This window comes from Alosa alosa, chromosome 13 (assembly GCF_017589495.1).
Source record: "Alosa alosa isolate M-15738 ecotype Scorff River chromosome 13, AALO_Geno_1.1, whole genome shotgun sequence".
NCBI lineage: Eukaryota > Metazoa > Chordata > Actinopteri > Clupeiformes > Clupeidae > Alosa > Alosa alosa.
The window spans coordinates 20926719-20954534 of record NC_063201.1 but is presented as its reverse complement, the minus strand read 5'-3'; the positions used below and the strand labels follow the sequence as shown (position 1 = coordinate 20954534).

The following is a 27816-nucleotide window of genomic DNA, read 5'->3' as shown; positions in this document are numbered from 1 at the left end:
ATATACACATTTCAAATATCATAACAAGGTCAAAATGGATATGGATCCTTACATTCAAAGCATATACGTATAATTCCCTTTAAAAAAAAATACATCAGCATAGGATATTGCAAGAGGAGTGGCATTAAAGATTTGTTTTGGCACTGCCGATCAACTTCTGACCATCAAGCCATAAATACAAGTATGCATTTTTCTTTTTACATCCATACCATAATAAAAAACAAAGACAGAATTAAATAATAAGATTACATGATGAACCTCTGGGGAGTGAGGTATCCTATGACGGCTAAAAAATATATAATTGTCTGAGAAACTGAAGCAGATTGATGAGTCGACACAGCCAGAGACTCTGAACCATTAATCAAGATCAGGCCCTCCGCGGAGACTGGCGGCTCACCCTGCAGAGCACACAGCAACCACGACACCACCCAGCCCTCGGATGATTATGTCACATTGCACACACACACACACACACACACACACACACACACACACACACACACACACACACACACACACACACACACACACACACACACACACACACACACACACACACACACACACACACACACACACACACACACACACACACACACAGCCGATGCTGCCCCGTGTGGGAGCTCAGCTTGGAATCAAATCTGGCCCTGATATTCTCCTCCATCAGACACTATTTTCTGAGATCTCTACTAACAGTTTTAGGAAACTTAAAACTAATGTCACTTGAATTTAGCAGCTTGACAAGGTGGCTAAGAGAGGGCTAAATACTGACTTATTCCCTACACAGACACACACACACACACACACACATCTCCACACACACACACACACACCTTTCACATCCTTCCCTCACACTCTTTTCACATACAAACACACAGCATACAAATTTATTGAAAACAAATTGTGTCCTGTGATCATAATATATCCGTGCGGCAGTGCTGATCGATTGGCCAATAGGCTCTTATGTCTGCATTATTACTCTTAGGCAGCCTATGATACTGTTTCCCACACACACACACAACCTGAGACAATGCCATAGAAGGGGCTCTGGGGATATCAGAGAAGGAGAGCAGAGAAAATATCCCTGTGATGGAGTGTATATACTCGCTCTCTCTCTCTCACACACACACACTCACTCTAAGGACTGATCTCCACTTTCTCTCGCAGAAACTTGCACTTCACTCTCTTGAATACAAGCGGACATACATTCACAAACAATATATTGTCTGTGTGTCACACACACACACACACACACACACACACACACCCAGATGCGGCAGCAGTTGTAAGGTCCATCCTTATGCCATGGTGTAGCCGTAGCTGCCGCAGTGCAGGGCCACCAGCAGCCGGTCGCGCAGCACTTCCTTGCTGGGGTATTCTGGAAGTTTCAGCATGTTGATGCTGTGGACATCACAGGAGGAGCAGCGGTCAGAGAAAGACAAGTGCACTGCATACACACATGGGTCGCGTGTGTGTACGTGTCATTAGAGGATGCATTTGCGGAACATTCTCAAACTCTCAACGCATGTAACTCATCCGAGCCACTTTCACTCGCTCCTCCTCATTGTAGAACGTTGACAGAATATTCCACTGACGGGTGGACTTGGAAACATTCTGAGAGCGGTTCTGCGGTTCTGCGTGCCTATATGTTCCCTCTGAGTGGAGCCATACTGCCCTCTAGTGTTTGTCCTTTATTCAGCATTGTGTGTGTATACATGTTTGTGTGTGCATGAAAGAGCGGATGTGTGTGGTGCCTATGTTTCTATTGTGTCTGTCTAGGACAACCATTATCTATGTGTGTTGGAATACAAGTGGATTTGAGTATTAATAATTTATCCAGGTGAGTATCTCTGCATTCGTTTGTGTGTGTGTGTGTGTGTGTGTCTGTGTGTGTGTCTGTGTGTGTGTGTACACACGCAGGCATCAACAGAGCTCACCAGGTGCTAGAGGTAGGCAGGAGATTCTGGGTGTAGGGCACAGCAGCGATGGTGAACTTCTGTAAACCGCTCCCTCCCATGAGATATGCAAAGCCTCCATGGGGAACCCTGGAGCTGAGAGGCAGCACAGAAAAGAGGGAGAGGGGGAGAGAGAGAGAGAGAAAATAGGAAAATAAATGATTGATGTCTAACATGTTGGTGGTGAATACAAATAGTGTGGTGATTCAGAGTGAGATTCTCTGAGAAGAGCTATTACGTCTATAAGCATATGACACAGACAGACAGAAGACGGAGAAAAGACTGTTTACCTGCCAGTCACAAACTGCAGCAGGAGCACTCTCTCTTCCTGGGTGAAGTTTTCCACCGCCTCCCAAAACCACTGCAAGGACAGACACCACGTCAAACCACGCAAGACCACCAAAAAGCCGCATAAACACATCCCACAGAGTTCCCCATGTCAACAGTGTCAAATAAACAATGCATGATTACTGTGAGTATCTAACTAAGAGATGACTACACGGATAAACATAAGCAGATCGAGGGACCAAAGTGCATGTCCATGATGAATTTCCACTCAGTTAAAAGATTGCCATTCATTTCCATTGGGCGACAGCTACTAAAACAAACACTGAGTAAGGACAACACCAGGAGTAGGATCCCAGAGTGCCTGAGCTGATGGTTTGATATAGTAACAAAATGGAGTAGCTTTTCATTAAAAAAAGTTAGGCATCACCATACATGTGCTGGCATGTGTCTAAGATTAGACTAAAGCCCACACACATGAATGCTGGGTCCTGTTAGGCATCATTACATAACATTATGTTACATTTGGCTTACACTTTTTAGCCAAAGCGACTTACAACACGATAAACAGTTTAAAACTTTAGAAAGCAATTCTCCCAACAATTCTAAAAGCAATTTAAAATTTTTTAAAGGTGCTCTAAGCGATGCCACACGTTTTTAGGCTAAAACATTTTATGTCACTTACTGCAAACATCACCTAACCATCCGCTAGCTGTCTGTGTCCTGAATACACTATAAAAAAAACCGCGATCTCTGTGGACAGCCCAGGCTCCAAAAACGGCAACAACCAGGGCAAATCTAGCCCATAAAAACATAACATAAAAACTGTTCCAGCAAATCACAGAAGAGATGCGCGTTTAGGAGAGTTTCAATTGCACGGGAGCAGCACGGGAGGAAGGGGGAGGAAGTAGCGAGCTAGCTCTCTGTTTTGTTTGAAAGTCAACAGAAGTGACGTTGCCCAGCATCGCTTAGAGCACCTTTAAAAGGTAGAGTACAATAAGAAAAGTGCATCGGTGAGTGCTGTTTTTAACAGTTAAGTGTCAGTTCTTGTCAGGTGATAAGAGCTAGAATTAAGAGGGCTAGTTGTATGTGGTGCTACGAGAGGAGATATTCTCTGAAAAGCAGGGTCTTCAGAAGTTTTTTGAAGATGGATGTCCCTTGTCTAGTAGGAACTGGTAGCGCATTCCACCAGATGTGTCTAAGATTAGACTAAACCCCACACACAGAAATGCTGGGTCCAGTTAGGGATCACCAGACATATGCTTGGCACGTTTCTAAGAACGCTCTCTGGTGCAGGCGGAGCAGGTGGAGCGGACATGGGAGGCGGCCGCTGACCGGGCTCTGGGGTGAGCAGAGGCAGAGACGGCTGCTGACGCAGGTCGGTCAGACAGCCAGGAGGCAGTTCCACTGACTCACTCACTCACCTGGATAACAGGCTCTTGCAGGTCATAGCCACTGGTGTACTCCGTGTTCCTGGTCCAGTCCATTACATCGATCTCTGGCATCCCGGAGAGAAGCAGCTCCTACACACGCACGCACGCACACACACACACACACACACACATGCACACACACACACACACACACACACACATACGCACACACACGCACACACACGTCAAAACACAGTGTGGAAACGCTATACTATAACACTATAAGCACATACAAAAATAAACAAACAAGCATATGCAAAACACACACACACATACACACACACACACACACACACACACACACACACCCATTCATAGAGAAGTTACAGAGGAAACACAGACTTGCTGTAAACACTCAAGATCTCCATACATGAGGAGTCACACAGTCTCTGTTTAGTACATGTAGTCCGTATGGAAATCAAGGGGAAAAGGATCAGGGATCAGGAACAAAAATGGAATGAGTACAAAGGCCTCAAAAGGGCATCTGAATGGTGTCAGGACTAATGGCTCTATCCATTTGTATCGTACTGCCCGAGTTGTACGAGCGAACGTGACGTAATTGCCTGGCTTGTACCACTTCAGCGTTCCAGTTTGTCTTTGTAAGAAAGAACATGGACGCCACCAGGGCAGCAGCTGTCTCGGTAGTGCATTTGGTGACCGGATTAAAGCAGTAATGTAATCAAGTGTGTACGAGCATTAAATCGACCAACATAGTACAAATACAAAGAAAATACATCTCAACTTCAGCAATTACGGGCGCAGCCATCTTTGTTTGTCAACTTGTACGTTAAGCTTGGTGCACTCTCAGGAGCCCCGAGGTGGACTGTTGAAATAACGACCAAAAGGGGGTGTGTTTTAGTGAAATTTCATGAAATAGCTGGGAGATTTACACTTTCCAACTCGGGCGGGGGATTTCCGATACAAATGGATAGAGCCATAAGAACTAGAGAGAGAGAGAGAGAGAGATAGAAAGAGAGAGCAGAGAAAAAGAGACATAGAGTGTGTGAGAGGGATGGACTGCAGAGAAAGAGGCAAGGCAAAGCTAGTTTATTTATATAGCGTATTTCATACACACACAATTCAATGTGCTTTACATAAACAAAAACAAACAAAAGCATAAAGTACATAATTAAATGTCAAGAGAGTGTGTGAGAGGAAGGGATCAAGGAGAGAGGGAGAGAGACAGGGAGAGAGAGAGAGATGGACAGGCAGAAATAGAGGGAGAGCAGCACTGACCAGTTCATACTCATCGAACAGCTGAACGAGGGAGGGGGGGATGAAGGTGTGGAAGCCCTGTAGGAAGGCGTTGATCTGGGGCTGGATGGCTCGGGTCATCCTCAGCTCTGTCACCAGCTGGACATACTCCGCCTTGCCCAGGGAAAGCATGCACACACACGCGCACACACACGCACACACACACACGCATGTGAACACGCACTCACACACACACGTGCACACGCACGCACACACATACACGTGCAACAGTAAAAAAAAAGCCATTTCTCTCTCACTCACACACACACACACACACTGCAGGCACTGACAAGCGAGAAAGTGAGCAGAGAGCTAAATCCCAGCCTAAACAGAGGCCACCAGCTTGTGCCTTAGGAAACACTGCCCTCTACTGCTTAAGTGTAATAACACAACACAGCTCCTCACTTCTGGCTATTTCCAAGAGGGCTGCACAGAAGGCCAGATTTCAGAATCAGCTGGGTAGTGCTTAATAAAACTCCCACAAATCTGTAACACAGCTTTTACTGCCTGCCAAGATGCTAACCAAAACATGGTCCAAGGCTGTATTTATCAAATACCCATAAATATGTGAAACATAATTTGACCAGCCAGTTCCATGGAATCTAGTAGGGAGGGGCCTTAAAAAGACTATAAAAAATAATTGTTCCATCCACAAACACTGTGGCTACACATTTTGGAAAAACAACTTTGATCCAACAAGTCAACAACTCGACAACAACAACAGAAAGTCGAAAACCTCCCTCCGCCAGGAAATAAAACAAACAGCATAACCGATTAATCAATTCTCTGGTTTAGATGGCACTCTCCTGAGCTTAGGAGTTCTGACTGGGCCACCAACCTTGTTGTCCTGGGTGACCTGGATGGTGGTGCCGCCTGGTTTGAGCGGCACCTCCTCCATGGCCCCGAACACATCCGTCTCTACAGAGAAGGTCAGCTCCAGGCCCAGGTCACTGATGTCGTTGTCCAGGATCCACTGGAGGTTCTTGCCGTACTCCGGGTCGATGGAGGACACGTCCTGGTAGTTCACTGGGATGCCTGTGGAAGATGAGTGATTTAAGTTAAGTTGAAGTGTGCATGTCTGTGGTGTGTTTATGTATGTGTGTGTGTGTGTGTGTGTGTGTCTGTGTGTTTGTGTGTAGGGTACATTGGTGGGCAACATATTGCATGTGCATATGTCTCTAAGTGTGTGTGTGTGTACCTAGTATGTGCTTGTAGAAGGAACGTGTAAAGTAGATGTTGACTAGTTGACGGTGGTAGAGAGCCAGACCCAAAATCTGACCAGCGAAACGGAAGTAGTTAAGATGGTCTGGATTCACAGAGGAGTTACTGTTGGGCTGAAATGTTGTCCCTGAAATATACAAGTATAAGCATAAGTGCACACACACACACACACACACCGAGAGAGAGAGGTAAGGGAAGAGGGGGGGGGGAGAGAGGGGGGTGAAAGAGGGAGAGAGAGAGAGAGAGAGAGAGAGAGAGAGAGAGAGAGAGAGAGAGAGAGAGACGGAGAGCACAAGAGAATACACATTGTCATGTTGTGTCACACTGGGGTAATTCCTATGTTCCTAGGATTCTATGTCCCGCAGGTGTAAAGGGTCCAAAGTACAGTTCTATTTTCCACAGTTCTATTTAAGAGCTCTCTCAGGGTTTTAAAAATGACCACACATCATGGACGCCCATGCTTACTTACTTCCTGACTGAAATGGAATTGAATGAAATCTTCAGTGATCTTAAGAGCCGCCAAGAATTGTAGTTCAAGTCAATTGTCAAGTCAAGTTCAAGAATCGCACATTCAAGTCAATGGAAAGATTTAGAATCAAGGGTACACCACTTGAACACACAACAAATCTCAATAACACACACACACACACACACACACGCATTTGGCACACTACAAGACACACACGCCTTTTTACACACACGCCAAGCACACACACACACACACACACACACTTCAGACAAACACACAATGCGACTTTTTCAACCAAATATGAAAACATTTTCAACAGCTACTTCTGTTTGTTATGTTGTTTCTCACCATCTGCAGACTGGGTGAAGAGGGCATAGTCTGGATTGATGATCTCATTGGACAGAATATCAAACCACTCCCGCACCACGCCCTGGCCCTGAACAACAAACAGAAAACACACAGACATTTAACACACGTCTACACACACACACACACATTTTACACACGTCTACACACACACACACACACACACACATTTAACACACGTCTACACACACACACACACACACACATTTAACACGTCTACACACACACACACACACACACATTTAACACACACACACAGGTCTATGCAAACACACACATGCGCGCACACACACAGCGCACACACACACGCGCACACACACGCATGCGCATACATTTGTGAAACACACTAAACCCAAATGGCAATATACTGAATATGTAAGAGAATAGCAATCACAAAAGAGAGCTAAAGGCTATTAAAACCTGAGGCTATGCAGACTGAAGGCCACACCACTAGTGCACACAAGTGCCGATTGAACACAAAGCTTTCAAAGAGAAACATACACACGGACACACAGACACACACACACACACACACACACAGATGTAGACACAGACACGCACATGTACACACACACACACACATTTAACACACGTCTACACACACACACACACACACACACACACACACACACATCTACACACACACACAGGTCTATGCAAACACACATGTGCACACATGCGCGCACACACACACGCATGCGCATATATTTGTGAAACACACTAAACCCAAATGGCAATATACTGAATACGTAAGAGCATAGCAATCACAAAAGAGAGCTAAAGGCTATTAAAACCTGAGGCTATGCAGACTGAAGGCCACACCACTAGTGCACACAAGTGCCGATTGAACACAAAGGTTTCAAAGAGAAACATACACACGGACACACAGACACACACACATGTAGACACACACACACACAGATGTAGACACACACGCACACACACACACAGATGTAGACACAGACACGCACATGTACACACACACACACACACACACACACACACCCCTAAAGTGCTGTCCTGAAACACTACTGGCGCAGACATAAAAAGCTTTTAGGCAGTGAGAGTGGCGAACAGCGGGCGGGCGACGAGCTGAGTGCCACCATGAGCGCTAATGCCCCATAAACACACCCACCATTCCCTCCTCGCCATGGAAACGCACGGCGATGCCCTGCTTCAGTTTCTCGTTGTTGGACTTGAACACCACCTCACAGCTGCTGCGGAAGATGGATTCTGGGAGGAGAGAGTAATGGGAGAAAGAAATGGATGGGAGGAAGAAAGGAATGGGAGGAGATAGGGATGAGAGGAGAAGAGGGGTGGGAGGAAGAGGAATGGGAGGAGATAGGGATGAGGGGAGAAGAGGGGTGGGAGGAGATAGGGATGAGAGGAGAAGAGGGGTGGGAGGAAGAGGAATGGGAGGAGAGAGGGATGAGAGGAGAAGAGGGGTGGGAGGAGGAGAGAGAGTCAGTCTAGGTGCAGTTTTGCTTTTCTTATCTGTATGATCATTTGGATTGTGGCACGATTCTGCGAAAACAGAAATACAAACAATGGGGCCAACAGGTGCAATTATGACAAACATCATTACCAAATGCGATGATAAGACGATAAACATTCAAAGAGGAGACTATGCAAATTAGAACAGGTGCATAACGTCAAGCGTAGGAATAAAACATCTCAAAGCATTTAAAAGCTTGACGAGAGTGTGTCTTAGAGGAGTACGTCTTAGATGGCACACCTGCTCTGAAAAAGACAGCAGTGTGAAGTGCCTGCAGTTCAGTAACCAGAGGGTATTTCTGCAGGGCTTAGCCTCCTATAGGACACAACCAGAGGGATACCTCTATGCACTGCATCACATGCATGCACTGCATGGCATTGGGGCAGTCGTGGCCTACTGGTTAGGGCTTCGGGCTTGTAACTGGAGGGTTGCCGGTTCAATCCCCGACCAGTAGGAAAGGCTGAAGTGCCCTTGAGCAAGGTACCTAACCCCTCACTGCTCCCCGAGCGCTGCTGTAGCAAGGCAGCTCACTGCTCTGGGTTAGTGTGTGCTTCACCTCACTGTGTGTTTTGTGTATTCACTAATTCACGGATGGGATAAATGCAGAGACCAAATTCCTTGTATAAGCAAGTATACTTGACCAAGAAACCTGATTTACATTTACATTTTTTTACACATACCAATGAAAGATTGAAAAAATGAAATGGTGACTGTGGGACTATCTGCAGTACTGTTAAGAACTCTTAACAGTCTTAAGAACCCATGACTGTGTGTTGGTGTGTGTGTGTGTGTGTGTGTTTCTGTGTGTGTGTCTGTGTGTTGGTGTCTGTGTGTTGGTGTGTGTGTGTGTTAGTGTGTGTGTGTGTGTACTAGCTTCAGATGAGTCTCCCAAAACACAGTTGAGTAATGACATTACTGAATAATGAGTAACTTGAAATTATGCATGCATTCCCATAAGCACGAGTTGCGTAGTATTTTAAAGCAACACCAAAGAGTTTTTTCTACCTTAAAATAATGTTTCCAAAATCGTTTCAGTGGTTCATCAACTCGTAACAGGGTGAACGGCACTTCTGCATTCGCTTCGCGGCCCTCCATCAGCTATAACCGCACTATGTAAGTTTACCAGATCGGGTAGCGGATCTGTAGTTCAATGGAATGAGACATAAGAAACTACAAATGTGACTTGCATCTGATGTCGCAATACATCATACTTTCATAAAATCATGCAACATATTCTACCTTGTCTGTGGATTGTTATTTGTCTTGTTATTTCCAAAGCCAGTGCTGGATAAACAAATAGTGCGTGCGACAGAGGAAAAGTTCTTTGGTGTTGCTTTAAACATTTAAAGTAAAGTATATTTATGCATGTAAACTTCAAATATTACATCACAATGTATTTTCTTGCAACCAGGCAACAGATGAACATCTACTTCTTGCCATTTTGACGGGCAGACGGTTCAGGCTAAAGCCTTGCGCTCCTGGCTCAGGGGTCCTACCTCTGTGAATCAGCAGGATGTCGTTCTCGTTGACTGGCCGGTGCACCATGTCCGAGTCCGGCTGCCCAGCCAGCAGGTGCTCATAGAACCACTCGCAGCGGTCCTTAAAGGGCTGCCAGGGAGAAGCCCAGAGAGAGAGCATCAGTCACATGTGATTCAGTACAGCCAGGCCTGTGGTACCTGGTGCTGCATCTCTGCTTGAGCTGGAGGTGGAGTTCTACTAACTGTCTGACTTCTTAGGGCGTACTCACACTGGGCATGGTTCACTTGTACCGTGCCGGAGTACGGTTCTCTCCCATTCTTGGTCCACACTCTGCACACTATCAAACTGTACCCAGGCACGGTTGAGCTGCTGTGCTCTAGAATCTTTGCATAAGCGCGATCAGAAACCCAACCGTACCGCGCCCGAGTCCACCTCCTCAAGCAAACCCAGGCATGGATAAACGTACCGCGCCCGGGTGCCGGGTACAGTACGGAGCGATCACACTGGTCAAACGAATCGGACTTTGGGGTGCAAACGTACTCGGGTACGGCACAGATGCCGCAAGTGCAAGTACGCACTTAAACTCCTCAGTACAAAAGGTGAATTACCGGCTGATAGCTGAGCTGAAAACAAAGAGAGTGAGAGAGAGAGAGAGAGAGAGAGGAGAGCTGGAGACAGAAAGAGTGATACAGAGATAAAGAGAGAAGATAGAAAGAGACAATGCAAGTGAGAGAGGGAGGGGGGTAGACAGAAAAATAGAGAGAAGAAGGGAAAGAGCGAGAAGGGGTAGGGAAGGGGAGGAGGAGTGGGGGAGACAGCGGGAGAGATAGAAGTGATATGGCAGCCGGCAGCCATTTGCATAATACTTGAATGGCTTTGTTCTTGAAGGAAGGAGGGAGAAGAACACGTGGGGAAGAATTTAATCTGCGCAAGAGGAACCCTTTTTCCCCAGGGGTGGAATGGAGTTGGGGGGGGGGGGGGGTGGTAGCTAACACGCACACAGAAAGGCAGATCAGAAGATGGAATCGGCAGCAGGTTAAAAAAACGATCTGTAATTAAAACTGCGCCGCATTCCCAGGCGGACCGTAATCCGAAGCTAACGAGGCTCGGAGTGCAGAGGATGAATGGGAGGGAGAGAGAGAGAGGGAGAGGGAGAGAGAGAGAGAGAGAGAGAGAGGAGAGGGAGAGGGAGAGGAGAGAGAGAGAGAGAGAGGAGGGAGTCGGGCCATAGTGCCGAGGCAGCGCTGAGCACTGGAAGCGGGGACTCGTCAAATTTATGCGGCCATATAAACGGGACTTAAGACAAGTGTTGTCAGCGGCGTAACGGGCCCCTGTTAAGAGCTGGCGGCTGCCGGGCACGGGCATTTCAAAGTCACTTCAGCACGAGACCTCAGTGACGATGCTCATACACACACGCACACACGCACACACACACACGCACACACGCACACACACACACACACAGACACCAGTGTGACAAAGAGCTGCTTCAGGATAGTGAGCGTTATTTATAGAGGGTTGGAGGAGAGAGAGAGATACAGACAGAGAGAGGGTATGAGAGAAAAAGACAGGAGAGTCTGACAGAGACCTGATGTAAACCTGGCTCAGGGTGGTGAAGAGTGTGTGTGCGTGCGAGAGCGCGTGTATGCAACAGTAAGTGTGTTGATGTAGAGGTGTGTGGGTGTGTGTGTTTGTGAGAGAGAGAGAGAGTTAGAAAGAGAGAGATAATGAGTGTGATAGAAAGAGAAAGAGAGAGAACAGGAGTGTTTGTGTGTGTGTATGTGTGTGTGCGCGCACATGTGTCTAACACCTTACCTGGCCTTTGATGATGTGCATGAAGCGGGACATGAGCTCTGGACATTCTAACAGGAAGTGGAAATGGTTAAAAATGATCTTGGGATTCCTACAAAAGGAAACAGTTTTGAAAAATGGGCTGCCAAAATGAAGTGAGACTGTTTCTGAGCAAATCACACATTAAAGCAGCTTTTCATCTCACATCACTTAGACACTGTGAGCTTACCTGGTTACAAAACACTTCAAAACCTCATCATGTCGACACACAAACTCTATGAAGCGTGGCGAGGTCATCCTGAGACAGACACACACACACACACACACACACACACACACACAATACAAAACAACAAGGAGAGGAGAGGACAGATTATTATTTCACTGAAAAGGTAGGAGGAAAACAACCAGGAAAGCAAGGCTGTACAGAGACACCTCAGCCAACGGCCACTGTGTCATTCTCCTTCTAATCCTAAACACTTTTCAAATGGGAGAGCAACTATGTTTTTGAGGTCCTCATGAAAAACAAGCCTGAGAAATAGAAAAGAGAGAGTGAGAGAAAGAGAGAGAGAGACAGAGAGAGGGATGGAGGCCAAGAGAAAGACATCCAACTTCAACTTGCCAATATGAGCCATTCTACTCCTTGTTAATTAAGTATTGGTTTAATGATCTAATTACACATAATTGGAAGGTTTCGAGGGTGTCTTACGAAGAAAACGAGCAGGCATTACGAGCTTGTTTGTCTTCCCTGGTCCTGTTGTGGGGGGTATTTTGGCGTGGATGCCCAGATCAGGACCGCGAGCTCAGTCAGACCTGGGCCACATGCGTTCCTATACCAGACCCCATCGCAATTCAATCTGATTTAGTTCATATAGTGCCTATAGACCCTTTCAACAAGAAAAACAAAAACAATGCTTGAACGTTCTATTTTGTTCCCAATCTACTTCCGCTTCATTAAGATAACATATGGAATGTTAAAACGGAAGCCTTGTGGGAACAACTATGATGCTGATAATGGAACTCTCTAGAAACTGCCTATAACAACTGAAATGGTCTCTAGAGATCCCAGAGCCACAGCCTGCTGTTATGCATACACTGAAAACCAGACTGGAGGCAGCTCCCCACAGCATAGCAAGAGGCAAGTTCTTATTTGCCTGACGAAGATCGAAACGTTGCCTTTTAAGAATAAATAAAGTATTTCTTGGAGCCCATATACAGTGTGCAGACCATCTCCTCTCTCTAAGAGGCAATGTTAGCCTCTCTTTCCCTGTGGCGAAACCCACACAAAGGCAACGGGGGGCATGGGGGTGTTCTAATAATCCTTTCTGGGCAGATTTGTAGTTTTCCTTGATAAAGTAAAAAACAGCATCAAGCTGTTCTCGGAGTAGTTCTAATCCTCTGCAACAATAGAATGCAACACAGTGCTTTTGTGGAGAAAGCAACACTATGCATGATGCCAAGTCTACCTCGGCAACACAGAACAACACCAGGCATGATGCCAGGAGGACCTCAGCTACACCACATATAATACCAGGACTACCTTGGCAACACCACGCATGATGCCAGGAATACCTCGGCTACACAGGGCAACACCACACATGATGCCAGGACTAACAGGGCTACACAAGGCTACACCACGCATGATGCCAGGACTACCTCGGCTACACAGGGCAACACCACGCATGATGTCGGGACTACCTATTATGAAAGGGATTAGCATTATTGTCTTGATACCAGTTGTGACTGTGTGGCTGTGTAACGAACAGATATGATGATATCACAGTGTGTGAGTGACAGGGAACATGACTATTTAATCTGACTAGCCTTTGACCCGACCTTGAACTTGGTTTACTGTGATCATGCTCTGTCAGCCTGTCTGTTCCGGAGTGTTCTGTATGTATTATTCAGGGGAATCAGGTGTGTGATTGAGGAGGGTCAGGAGGGTCAGAGTGAGGTCAGAGGTCGCGATGCTCACCCTTGGGGCATCTGACAGGAGCAGCACATGTAGAAGGCCTGGATGACGGCACTGAGGCGGTTGGCCGTCATGGCGATGACATCCTGGCCGTCTGCGCACATGTCCGCCGGCTTCACTCCCACAGACTCGGCGTCCAGCGACGGGGGGAGGGACGTCAGCGCAGGTGATTCAGCCGTTTCCACGGCGACGGAGGGTGGTGGGGAGAAAGCTGGGGAGGAGGACATGAGGGAAGGGGAGGCAGAGGGGTAGGAGGAGGAGGAGGGGAGGAAAGGGGGGGAGGAGGGGCGAGGCTCGACCTCGTGCTGCTTCCTCAGGAGGGAGGCGATGTCGCTACCAGACGTGCCGGACGAGGAAGAAGGGTCACGTTGCGTCCGCTCCAGCTCGGTGGAGATGAGCACTAGCCACTCGTCCAGAGAGTGCCACAGCAACTCCAGGGGCTGTAAGAGAGAGAGGGGGAGAGAGAGAGAGAGAGAGAGAGAGAGAGAGAGAGAGAGAGAGAGAGAGAGAGAGAGAGAGAGAGAGAGACAGAGGGAGGAAGAGAGAGAGGGATGGAGAGGGGAGAGAGAGACAGAGGGAGGAAGAGAGAGAGGGAAGAAGAGGGATAGAGAGATGAAGAGGGAAAGAGAGACAGAGGAAGAGAGGGAGGTTGAGAAAAGAGGAACAGAGGTGACAGGTGGGATGAAAAGAGGAGGAGAGAGAGAGAAGGGATAATACAATAGACACATGTAAAATAGAACATTTATAAGTCATGTAGAAAATATATAAAGATGCATGATGCAAAATAGAGATGAAGCCAGAGGAGGTATGTAGGTGGGATGTGTGATGAGATAGAAAGAAAGAAAGAAAGAAAGAAAGAAAGAAAGAAAGAAAGAAAGAAAGAAAGAAAGCACGAACAAGAGTTGGTAGAAGGGAGTGAGACTTTAAAAAAATCCCTCTTTTGACCTTGTGGCTAACTCCATGCCCCAGATGGCCGGTGAGGGCTGTGGAGCGTTGTGGACCATTGTGGAGACCGGGACATGCTCAGCTGGCGCTCCCCTCCCCAGGGCTTAGGGCTCCACGCCAGCCCCAAATCCCACCTTTCACCAGCAGCCCCGCCACTCCACCTCAAATGATTAGCCGTTCTAGCTCACAGCACCGGCACACGGGGGGCATTCTTCACCGGTATTACTGTGTGTGTGTGTGTGTGTGTGTGTGTGTGTGTGTGTGTGTGTGTGTCAGACTGCGCATGTCTCTGTGACACAAATAGATATTTAAAGAGATTACTTCTGAAAGGCAAAACGCCACATTCTTCCTATTTTCTGGGATGTTATCCTCAATAGTATGTCACATGTCTTAGTCTTTGTCATTTGCTGGGGATGTTTGTTTTTGTTGTTGTGATGTTCCTCCCTTTTTTTTTTTTTTTCTGTCAATGTAATGTCTGTCAATGATTGTCCGGTCAATGTTATGTTTTTGTGTTTTGTTTCTGTTGGTGATTGTTTATTTTTTGAAGGACAAAATATAAAAATGTTAAATAGTAGTGCAGTAGAAGACCTGACATAATGATTTGATTGTAAATGAAAGCACTACATTTAAATAAAGTAATAGTATGTCACTGTGCAAATCTACACCACGCAGGTCAGAGCTTCTCTTTCATTTCTCCACTTTTTCATCTTTTCATGAGTGGTCTCAGATCAGCTCAGCCGCACCTAAATGTGCATGTTTCATATCCACTCCTCATATCCATTACTCGAAGACTGTATGTGTCCACACAGATGTGTATTAAGGTCTGCTGTCCCCCACTGCTAAAGAGAAGGGGAGGGAGGGAAAGTGCATACATAGTATCTATGTATCTCTCAGGCTCATAAATAGGAGATGGCCGGCTATCCTCTAACACCCCCTGGTGGACACGCTAAGCAAAGGACAAGCACAGCCCCCTTTACTGACCCAGAGCCAGGAGAGGAATGAGGAGAGGAAAGTCTATTACAAAACCCTCAAAACCAAGGGCAGGGATAAGAGGAGCAGTTGCCCCTGCAATGGCCTTCACCATCAGCACCCTATCCATAGCCTTTGTAAGGCTGTTCCCTCGCATGTGCATACCCACGTCCCTTTTATTTGCATGGTGGAGACTGCTGTGTGCTACTGAAGGCCTAGTGCATGGGTTTCTTTGCAGGTTTCAATGTCAAAGCGATTAAGCATTTATATATAAACCCACAGGGGCATGGATAAGTAGAGAACAGATGATTGACCTCCACTGAGTGGAACAGAGTAGAGATTCTGAAGCGGTTCTAGTCAGATTCTTTGTCTGTGGTAGGCTACCATATATTAGAGCCTTGAGTTTTTACAGTTTTTACGATTGTTTACACACTAAAATAAAAACTTCCACGCAATGAGCACACTAATGAACAAATTGGAAAACCACATCCACCAGGTGTGGAAGCACACATGTGCTAATTTGAAAACGCAGCACTCAGGTGTACTATAAAAGCAGCTTTTACAGTAGTTTTTCTTCAGAGTCAAAGTGTATGTACTTCATGTAGTTCATGTAGTAATTTGTATTTGTCTACAGATTTTATTTGTTTCTTTGATTTCATTGTTGGTTGATTACTGAAATACTGTAAGTATTGAAATAAATACTTGAAATATTCAGTCTGTAGCATCAGTGTTGTGCAGTGCTTGGTAAGGGCCTGTCCACACGGAGACGCTTTTTAGGTTAAACGCAGAGGTTTTGCTTCGTCTTGGCCGAGCGTTATAGTAGGCCTATTTGTGGACATTCCCCCTATATCTCAAACTAATCATGAAGAATGTTGTGGGTTTGTCACTATTTTTTGTCATCTAAATGAACCCTTACATAACAATGTCTGGCCAAAAATCTAGCACATGCTATTTCGTAACATTAGTTTTTTTACAAATGTGTTTTTTATTTATCACAGCAGTGTGAAACTGGCTGCAATAGTGTCTGATCATTGAGGACTGTGTTAGTTAAATGAAAACTAATAGCATTTTCACAAATATGTGTATATGTTTTGACTGAAGTGTGTATGTTTTGACTAAAGTGTGTCATTTTGCAAACAATCTAGGAATTATGCAAATTAAGTGTGGTGTTTGAATAATTGTGATTATATTTAAAAACATGTTTTCAAAATAACCTTTAAAAATTGACAGAATGCATTGTTTTGAAGCCGGAAGACTGTGTTTAAACAAGTCTTAACGGTTGTGCAACGTTTACAGGTATTTTAGTACATTTTTAGACTGTATTTGCAATTTCAACACCCAAAAAATGTCAGGCAGCGCAACCAAAAAAAGCCCACACTTTTTACCTAAAAGTAACTTGAATACTTGAGGACCAGATAACTTGAAAACTTGAATGAATACTTAATGCTTGTTATGTGTGTGTGTGTGTGTGTGTGTGTGTGTGTGTGTGTGTGTGTGTGTGTGTGTGTGTGTGTGTGTGTTTGCATGTATGTGGTGTGTGTATGTGTGCACGTGTGTGCTGTGTGTGTGTGTGTCTGCATGTGTGTGTCTGCATGTGTGTGTGTGTCTGCATGTGTGTGTGTCTGCATGTGTGTGTGTCTGCATGTGTGTGTGTGTCTGCATGTGTGTGTGTGTCTGCATGTGTGTGTGTGTCTGCATGTGTGTGTGTGTCTGCATGTGTGTGTGTGTCTGCATGTGTGTGTGTGTCTGCATGTGTGTGTGTGCATGTGTGTGTGCACAATGTGTGTGTGTGTGTAGAAAGAGCGAAGGGTAAAGAGTGAAGGCGATGTGCGTTTGTTTACTCTGATGGCGTCCGCCCTCCACATTTGAACGCTCTGGTGCCTGCTGACCTTGAAGACCTGGCTGCGGGGTGTCTTGTTGCCGTTGTAGCCCATGTCGTTGCCGTTGCTGGGCGAGGATGGGCCAAGGCGGAACACGTGACAGAAGATGCGGACGATGCGTAGAAGGCTCTTCATCTGAGCTTCGTAGCTACTGGACAAACTTTTAAGGGGATATTAAGGAAAGATGTTGAAGAGAGAGAAGGATATTGTAAGAACTAGACATGTAATATGCATGTTATGTGCATATTTGTGTGTGTGAGGGTGCATTATTATTGCCTGTTTGTTTGGCTACCACTGCAAACTCTGAAATTGTTTGTGTGTGTATTAAGGGAGGTGAGTTTGTGTGTGAGGAAGCAGTGTGAGGTATGTGTGTGTGTGTGTGGGAGAGAGAGGGAGAGAGAGAGAGAGAGAGAGAGAGAGAGAGAGTGAGAGAGTGAGTGTGTGTGTGTGTGTACCTGAGAAGCTTGTGTCCATTGGTGGTGGCAACCTCAGCCAGACTGGTAAGAATGCGCTGGTAATGAGAGTCACTCTGCTGCGAGACGTGTTCCAGAACCTGCCTGAGCTGCACACACAAACAACAAAAACAAACAACAAAAACACATAAACACACAATTAATATTCATGATAATACAGTCCTCCTGCCCTGAAACACATGTACAGTGCAACTGGAAAGTTTTCAGGTTTTCCACATTTTGTTATGTTTCAGATTCATCTTAAAATTGATTCAATTAATTTTTTTTCTCATCAATCTACACACAATACTCCAACACTCCACACAAAAACAGGTGTTTGGAGTGTTTTGTAAAAAAAAAAAAAGACTGAAATATTCCATTAACAAGATACTTGTAATTGAGCTATTGTGCATCCTACTTCTATCAATGGTCCTTGAGATGCTTCTACAACTTGATTGGAGTCCACCTGTGCCTAAATTAAAGGGTCTGAATACTTATGTAAATTAAATATTTCAGTCTTTTTTTTTATACATTTACAAAAGACTCCAAACACCTGCTTTTGTTGGGCATTGTGTGCAGATTGATGAGGGAAAAAAAAAGAATTGAATCCAGTTTAAGATGAGTCTGAAACAAAGCAAAATGTGGAAAACTTAAAATGGTCGGAAAACTTTCCAGTTGCACTATATGCATGCACAAATACACTAAAAAAAGCAACCCTGTAATTTTGGTGTTTAATTTTAGCAGAATGTTTAGCAGAAGAAGAGGGGCGTACCATGCTCTCTTTGAGCTCGTCGTTCTGAGTCATCTGGATAAGGGTCTGGAAGAGCCTGCCGTGGTGCTGAATGAGAATCTCACAGGTCTCTCCATAGCCACCCTACAGGAAGGAACGCGAAGGACAACACAAATGGAACTGTGGGACTGCAGATTTGAGTATTCAGAGTATTTATGTGCAGTGTGTGTGTGTGTGTGTGTGTGTGTGTGTGTGGTGTATTAGGAGGATATGACAAGGTTTTATAAAATAAACAAACAGCATTGAAAGCGCAATAATTTGTCATCATTCTTCCACAACGCAATGTAGTTCTTTGCTGACAAGGGTTGCCAAGCAACAAATAGAAGCAGCAGCACAGTTTTGGTATGCTGCAGTTAGATGTAATGGCCATCACAGGTGTATGACAGCAAAGTATATTACAACCGCTTCCAATGCAGCTTATCATGGGCTGGAACCACTTGTTTAATATTAGAGCTTTTACTTTAATACATTAATCATTTAGACTCCAGGGGATCAGATGTAAAGAAATATCCTGCCGTGTGTGTGTGTGTGTGTGTGTGTGTGTGTGTGTGTGTGTGTGTGTGTCCATATGCATCTAACCTGCACACACAGGTCCAGTGGCGTGACCCCATTCTTGTCTGCTAGATACTTGGCCCCTCTGGAGAGCAGAATCTGGGCAGTGTCCCTCTGGCCGTGACTGCTCAAGAGAAGAGAGGAAACGCATGGCAGACAAAGACTCAGTTACGGTTACGATTAACACCTCAGCCACACAACACCGCAACTATGGCATCAATATGTGCAGCATAGGAATCCATATTTGCAAGGCTCTGAAACATAAACTGCCTTCATCTCCTTTAGACAGCTGGCTGAAATGACCCTCACACACTGATCTTCTCTAGACTACTAGACTACTACTACACTACACTAGACTAGCCCTGAGCTGGACCTGAGCTGGACCTCATCTGGCCCTCATCTGGTCCTGAACTGGTTCTCATCTGAGCTGGTCATCATATGGCCCTGAGCTGGTCCTCATATAGCCCTGATCTGGTTCTCATAATGGCCCTGATCTGGTTCTCATATGGCCCTAAGCTGGTCCTCATCTGGTCCTCATATGGTCCTGATCTGTCTCATTCCTTATGAAAAGGCCGCATCCTCTGCATGAAGGTTGATGATGGTAGCTGCAGGTAGCTGGTGGGGGCATGATGGTGACCAATTACCTGCAAGCAAAGTAGAGCGGCGTCGCTCCAGAGACGTTGGGCCTGTTGATGTCTGCACCACTGTCCAGCAAGCAAAGCACGGTCTACAAAAGAGACAGGCAAAAGAGGGTCATCATCAGCATCATCAAAAACTTCAGCTTACACTCAAATCCATCTTTCCATTAACAGCAGACTGTGAAAATTAACCTCTAATGTTTTCACTTCAATTTGGCTCACTTTAGTACCCATCCATTACGGTGACATAACTTCATTTACACACAGCAAACTGATTAACCTCAGCTACCAAAACAATGGCGTTATTCCTTTTTCTATCATTTTTCAAGAACCAAAACATTCCTGGCCATTGCCTACTGCATATAGCTTTGTATGTAGCTACATTGGTTTGGTGAGATCTACAGTCCTGTGTCCGGTTCCTGTGATGAGGAAGCGTGTCTGTTGAAAGAGGATGGTGTGATTACTTACCGTCTTGTGTCCGTTCTGGCAGGCCACGTGCAGAGCGGTCTGGCCCATGGCGTCCTCCACGTCCACGTTGGTAACGTGCTGCACCAGGTCGTGCAGTAACTCAGTGCGGCCATTCACAGCCAGCCAATGGATCTGGTGCAGGATGGTGAGAAGTGCAACACAGAGGGAAACATTATGCCCATAGGTTTGGGGGAAACTGCCATGTGTTTGCGGTCATTATTATGGTTTTGTCATCACTGGTTATATGCAATTTAAAGCAACAAACAACTGCCGTAATCCATGAAAGCTATAGTAGGCATTAGTCACAGCTCTATGAGTTCGCCTCCGTTACACAAGGATAAAACTCACAGCTGTCAGTCCCTCATTGTTGCAAATGTTGACATCTGCATTGTATTCCAGCAGCCTTCCCATACATTTCTTCTGTCTGAGGGGGAAAACAGATGACATGACTGACAAAATGGGGAATCTCTACAGGACAGGAACGGCAGCGGCCGTATACAGGACAGGGCCGAAATCACATTCTATATCAAAACTGTTTGAATGAGTCAAAATGTAGCTTAAGCCCCGTTCACATGCAGCGATTTGCTCCTTGCTCATCACTTCAAAAGTTGAAATTATTTTAACTTAGACGTGCAACATTTCAAGTCGCCAGTGGTTATTTTGCCTGAAATCACTGAATTACACTTACGTTACACGGTGTCTTGTCACTAGTTGCCGTATATGTCAATGGGACTTAATGGAACTAATCATTGTACCATTTTGTCCTTCAAACGTTGGACCTTTGCTTTGGCTTTATGTCTCGTGAAATTGCAAATTCCACCAAACCTAGACCTGGTTCTTACTCCAGAACTAATCTGGTTAAGAGCAACCTTTTGGTTACATGACTTGGCTTGATTTCAACATCACTTGGAATGCACTTTAGGTAACAGTCTCTGCCAGATCAATACATGTGAATACACTGTAATGGATAAAGAGGTCTGTAGGTGGCAGTGCTTGGCCATGTCTAGTGGAATAATAAAAGGCAAAGGGCCCTATCATGACAGTCAAAAGCGCATAGTCACTCGTCAAAAGCTTATTCAAATTTAGTAGGATGTCCATTCCACATTGCGAGGGGTTTTGTTATCAAACGTCGAGCGCATGGCGCAACAAGGTGTTCCTAGGTTTCCCCTCACTGCTCCCCGAGCACCGCTGTTGTTGCAGGCAGCTCATTGCGCCGGGATTAGTGTGTGCTTCACCTCACTGTGTGTTCACTGTGTGCTGAGTGTGTTTCACTCATTCACAGATTGGGATAAATGCAGAGACCAAATTTCCCTCACAGGATCAAAAGAGTATATATACTTACTTATACTTATACTTATACTTATAAGCATGGCTGTTAGGATATGTTGCAGATGCAAGACCTAACAACTTTTTTCACATGCCTGCTCTAGTTACAAAAAAAAACGTCTTCTACTTACCAATCTGAGGACTCCCACAACTTTGACAGCACCCTTTCCTTCTTCGAGCAACACAATACTATCACCTTCAGTGTTTCCCACAGAATTAAATTCTATTTGTGGTGGTAGGTTTGCAGAATTAACTTGAATGCAACAGTTTTTAACAAATTAGCGCAGCGTGGTTATAATGCTAACCAGATTTAAGCACAATTTAGCACAACCTGGAAAATCATTGTGTGGTGGTCAATGTTGATACTGGGCCGCCACAAATAAGTCAATGTATGGGAAACACTGACCTTTCCCAGTGTTTGAATGTCATTACTTGGCTTTCTTTTGTGGTCAGCTCATGGACACTGTATGTATAGAAATATGTATGAGAATGACCACCCCCCTGGCCTATAATAATGTGTGTAAAATTCATCAGTAACCATATGTTGATGTGCCTTGGCGCTTTCGTTTTACTTTTGGTGTGTCTTAGCACCCAAAAAGGTTGAGAATGTCTGGCTTAAAAGCAAAACTGTCTGACTAAATTACTGAATGTGAGTATCCCTGAGAGCTTACCCATTCCTGGCAGCCAGATGGAGGGGGGTGCAGCCAGATATGTCCTGATAGTTTGGATTGGCACCTCTCTTCAGCAGCAGAACCAGACACTCCACTGATCCACAACTGCCAAAGAAAAACACACAGGATAATACAACCCTAAGCACAACCCCAATCCCCCACAAGCACTCCTGCTCATAAGCAACACCAAAATAATTTACGGGGACACTGTGGGGGCTATTAATTCATTAAAATTGTTACTTTTACATTGTCATACCTGCCCAGGGACTACAGGTGGAAATTAGCAATTGTTGCTATAACCTGGCCACGCACATATTATCCTGTATCACAAGATTAATGTTTATTTGTGCATTGTCCCCGTTTTAAATAAATACATTTCCAATTCCAATTAATATCACTTCTAGTGGTTTTGGGTACTGTTGTGTAAATTTCATCTGCTAAATAAAGGAATGATAATGAAGGGATCACTTCAGGAATAAAGAAAGAAAGAGAACATAATCCACATGACCATTTCCCACCCAAGTCTGATGATGTCACCATTAAGAAATGAGCAGAGACAAACCAACAACAACAGAGTACGTTGTGGAATATTTTTCTTGACAATCCTCTGTTTACTAAGCCAGACCATTAGAAGACATGAAAGCCTTGGTGGATTGTGAACAATCAAAAAGCTTACTTGGCAGCAATATGAAGGAGACTTCTCTTCACCCGACCAAAGGCATAGTTGACATCAAACTTAGAATTCAAGAGTAGTTCAGCTACTGATCTTAGTAATGAAATTAGAAAGAATTCAGAGTGAACTTTTGAGAACCAGGTTTTCACAGATGGTTATTATTAAACATAGAGGCAAACATAAATAAATGAAGTATGTCACCAGCCCTATGTTTTGTCAAACAATACTTTTGTTTGACAAAGACAAAAGTATTGTTTGTTTTTTGTTTTTCACACTGACAGATCTGGGAGATATTCCATGATTTAGCGACTAACCGCCTCAGGTAACTCAGAGTAAGCAACAGAACTAATCATGGGAAAGCTCTACTATGGCCTCATTATCCAATGAAAACAAAGCATTCGGACTCTTCTCTAGGGATGTTCACTAGGCTACTCTGAGTCAACGTACCTGGCTTAGTCACTTAAACCACACACTTGGAATACACCCCGTTTCCTTTTTCAGCTAGTGGTATTATAACACCCAACATGACATCAAAAACATTACTGACTGAGAATGAGGAGGTAGACTGTTATGATCTTATCACAGCTGGACAGCACACTTCTTTTCTTTTCAACATACCTGTGTTGGTCAGCCATCACCATGGGCATGAGTGTGTATACTGCTGTCTCATTGTCTGTTATTATGACACAAGACGACCAAGAGGTTAGGGCTGTACCTCACTGTTACGCACGGCTGTAAACAACTTCGACTTCAAAGATATACAGATAACTTGTCATTCCCCTACATTTCCTTGGCTTTCTCAAGTGAAACAGCTTGAACATTATTTTAAGCCACTTTAAGCTTGAAAATGAACAATACAATCTGGATGTGATCCTAAATAAAAAATGCATCTTAAACACATTTCAGAGGTACTCATTCCTCTTTGCGCATAATATGTGGTCATTGACAACTAGGCCTGATTGGTTACTGTAAGTAAACATTTATGTTAGGACAATCGCTAAGCTATATTTAGATAGTCATCTTGTAATCAGGAAAATATTTTCAGGGTGTCTCAACGACACAACATTTGCTCGTATGCCCGCCTATCATTTAACATCACATTATGGAATAATTCAATTACGCAGCCATTTGAGAAAAAAAGATTTGAGCTCGCTTGGTCTCTTTTACCTTCCGGGAGTTCCACAGTCCTGGCGCGGCGTAGAGAACGCGTCAGCCGATTCAGCTGTACATTTAACTGCTCCATCGCCCGTTCCATCATATGTGTACAAAATACTCGGATGAAAAGAGGAAATTGAGCATCGAGCACCCCTGCTCTCACTGAACCGAGTTGTCTTGGGTCCCCGTGTCATCCATCTAGCTGGCGGCTAGGGAATGTTTTCGGAGTCCAGTGTTCAACCGCAGGACGCCAGCCTGCCCTATGATTCATTCAGCATTATTTCCTCGTTCTCCTTCCTGTTTTTACGAAATCCCTTGCGCGTAGACACAGAGGAAGTCTGGGAATAGTAGTTTTCGGTGCCTCGACAGGATATTTGTAGGAGATGTACAACATAAACCTATTTATCATATCAGCCTACTGGCACAAACTTATGCTATATAAAATTAATATGTAGCAAAACCTTAAATTGATAATCATCCGAAAATTCCCTAAATTGTGAATAACCTACAGTATTTCATGTTCGTTTCCAAAAAGATATATTACATTTTTACATATATATTCACATATTTACATTTCTTTTGATATTTGGTATGGGCAACAGCAGCCAGCTCCAGTTTTATCTGCAGTAGGAATGTTCCTCCACTACCTCTAATGCCCACCAGCCTTGTCCAACAAATACCCTATTGTTCATTAGCCTACTTTTACTGTGTTGAGCCTCTTATATTTGTTACTTTGAAATACCCCCTGGCCCACAAACAATAGGTCTATGTCCAACAACCGTATGTGCATTTAGAAGAAAAAATACGATGCTGTGTCGTTTTATATGTATTTAAATAGTGACAGATAGATTAAACACATTAAAGCAGAGTAGTGTCTGCAATCTTGGCCCTCCTGCTCCTGTGTCTGGGTGGCACTCAACTCTGCAAACATCAAACAAGGGTAGAATAACACATGGACATGTAGGGATGACGAAAACGTTTAAAACATAGACATTTGTGTTTATATGTACAGTATATTAAAAAGACATGTCTATACTCCTATTGACATGTCCCCTTTTTAACAGATAACAAATAGGATTATACATATGTATGTCACAGAGTAAATCATGATACAGTACTATCACAATACATGCCCATGATAATGTTAGTATTATGTGCAGTGATTATGTGATACTTAAATTCATTGCAAGATGTATGTAGTTATTCACTTGTAGTGCAAAATGCAGACATCTTTGGACATGGAGGTGAAGAGTGGAAATTCTATTGAAAACCAGAATGCTTAAGTGTCTTGAGTTTTAAAAACAAAACATCAGTATTTGGTTTTGTCACAATTAACATGTACTGCCAGCATAGGACTAGGCCTAAGATATCTACTTAAGATCACTGTGTCAACTTTCTGTCCCACTCCTAAAAATAGATATTATTATATTGTATCAGAAATTGTATCAACTTCCTCACTTCCTCACAAATTGTATCAACTTCCTCACTTCGTCCAAATTTATTGCTGGTCCCTGCACTGCTGCACTGTTGGTCTTTGCACTATGGCGCACACCTCATAAAGCACCTTACACTGCATACTGAAACACAGGGTCTGTCACTGCAAGTGCCTCATGCTTATACATCCTTAGTACATTCATGTGGATTCTTGATTTAGTATCTTTTACTGTCCTTATTAGTAGCCTAATGTGGATTTGTTATTTGTTTGTCATCCTGTCTATGTTGTAGTGTATGTTGTGTGTGATGTCTTGAGCTACTGGGACCATGAATTTTCCCCTGGGGATCAATTAAGTATCCATCTATCTATCTATCTATCTATCTGTCTATCTACTTGTCCACTGCATAACAGTACACTCTAAAAACAGATTGGTTAAAAAAACAACTAATATCGTTGGTTAAGCATATATTAGCTAATTTAACAAACATATTGGTAATTATTAAACCAATACATTAGTTGTTCATTAACCAACATCATTAGTTAAGCAAATATTGGTTAATTTAACTAAGACACATAGGTTATCCATTAACCAATCTCATTTGTTCATGGATTTTTTTTCCTCAACAACCAATTTAATTGGTCAGCACTCACTTTAAGAAAATGAAATAACAAATATTATTGTTTAACCAGCTATCTGTTAATTTAACCAAGAGTTATCGGTTTACATTGAATGTACCATATCCAGGGTTTCTGTGGGGTCTTTGAAGTCTAACATTTAAAATATAAAATAGGCCTAGCCTGTATTTGTGAAGCTTCAGGAGTTTTGCCTACACTTTGCCTTTGTTAGGCTATATTGAAATTATGACAGAATTTTCTTGATTAGGGTAAGGCCCCCTCTGTGAAAGTAGGCTAGGCCTATATGTCCTGTGTACATGGCTGCCATTTCTGCATAGCATGTTAAAGTTTAATGTTTTTTTTTTTTTAATTTCCCCTTGGGGATCAATAAAGTATCTATCTATCTATCTATCTAAGTGGAGGATTTGACTGTTGATTCACATAGACTTATACATAGTTTTCTTAAAGGCGCTCAATGCCTTCAGCCCCTTGCATTCCCCAGGGGGATCCTGCAGTTTGGACTGTGTCATGCTCCCATCGAGCCCTTGACTGAAGCGGAGTGGTTCACAAATCAAATAGCCTATATTAAATAGCCTATATTTATTTAGGTCTTAAATTGGCAGATGCACCAGTGCGGTGCATTTTGTGTGGACCACTTGCTTGAATTGTGTCTTCTATTTGAGGGGAAGTGAGCTTTTTTTCATGTGAAGTTGCAGCCTGTATAGGCTAGTCCTAAAAAGTGTAGGCTATACCCTACCCAGCGGGCACCTTGATGTCAATTTGATGTCAAGAATTAGTCAAGGCTTTGACCAACATGTTGAGCATAATTTCATACTATTTTAGCTTTACAAGCTGGCTTGCTTGTGATTGTAAAGAGGTTCAACAGGGACATGTAGTCACTATAAAACTTGGGTCAATATGATTAATGTTAAATCAGTCAAATTGATCTGAAATTGACGTCACATCATATGAGAACCATAATAATCATAATAGTAGTAATAATAGCCCACTAGGCTAATGTTACTATTGTTTGGACACTTCTATCAATCAGTTTAGTAGCCATTTCAATGTAACAGTCTAAAATGGCAACAAGTTAATAATTTTCACATAGGCTACGATTGTGTTTAACGCTCTTGATAAGCGCATGCGCACACACAGCAATTCCCATCCCCCACCCCTGACTGACATTTCAACTCCAGCCACCAGTGACTTCAACTGTCACTTTTCTGTCATGCAGCTGACTACATGTATAAGCTGTTCAAACTCTGCCTGTCCTTATCATTCAAGGTAAGAATTAAAGTACTTTGTATGTCAATTGAAAACGGGAATTTATTAGAAATATAGCTTTTATTGTTTTCATAATGGAATGTTAACCAAATATGTTAGAATTAGCTAGCGAGCTAACATCGCTAACGTTAGCGATGTTAGCTGTGAATGTTAGCTTTTCCAGTAACTAACTTCACCATTATGTGGAATATCTGTGTTGAATGATGTGTTAATATCATATCTAGCAATAATTCTGTCTGA

General features: G+C 44.0%; 1 protein-coding gene across 3 annotated transcripts; it reads right to left on the bottom strand.

Moving 5' to 3' along the window:
• Positions 1 to 538: 538 nt before the first annotated feature.
• Positions 539 to 24519, bottom strand: hace1 (HECT domain and ankyrin repeat containing E3 ubiquitin protein ligase 1). Of its 3 annotated transcripts, none has more exons than XM_048260670.1 (24): positions 24252 to 24519; positions 23703 to 23757; positions 23088 to 23177; positions 22412 to 22516; positions 20763 to 20838; positions 20415 to 20546; positions 19953 to 20035; positions 19336 to 19432; positions 18739 to 18840; positions 17970 to 18076; positions 17476 to 17674; positions 13724 to 14160; positions 11978 to 12046; positions 11773 to 11860; positions 9975 to 10086; positions 8119 to 8216; positions 6966 to 7053; positions 6126 to 6275; positions 5766 to 5962; positions 4910 to 5041; positions 3665 to 3763; positions 2246 to 2316; positions 1938 to 2051; positions 539 to 1401 (listed from the first exon to the last, which is right to left on the bottom strand). In XM_048260670.1, the coding sequence occupies exons 1-24, from the start codon at positions 24340 to 24342 to the stop codon at positions 1299 to 1301; spliced, it is 2895 nt and encodes a 964-aa protein (XP_048116627.1). In that variant the 5' UTR covers positions 24343 to 24519; the 3' UTR covers positions 539 to 1298. The 3 variants fall into 3 exon arrangements, with proteins under 3 accessions (XP_048116627.1, XP_048116628.1, XP_048116629.1); XM_048260671.1 differs by having other exon boundaries at positions 561 to 1401; positions 17524 to 17674; XM_048260672.1 differs by having other exon boundaries at positions 561 to 1401; positions 23088 to 23172; positions 24252 to 24324.
• Positions 24520 to 27816: the final 3297 nt, after the last annotated feature.

Bases quoted from the DNA above. Each gene is read 5' to 3' on its own strand.
- hace1 (XM_048260670.1), bottom strand. From the start codon at position 24,342: ATGATGGAACGGGCGATGGAGCAGTTAAATGTACAGCTGAATCGGCTG. The intron at 23,178-23,702 runs GTATGTTGAAAA...TTCATTACTAAG, and splicing joins GTGATGGCTGACCAACACAG to ATCAGTAGCTGAACTACTCT. The intron at 19,433-19,952 runs GTAATTGGTCAC...TCTCTTGAGCAG, and splicing joins CCGCTCTACTTTGCTTGCAG to TCACGGCCAGAGGGACACTG.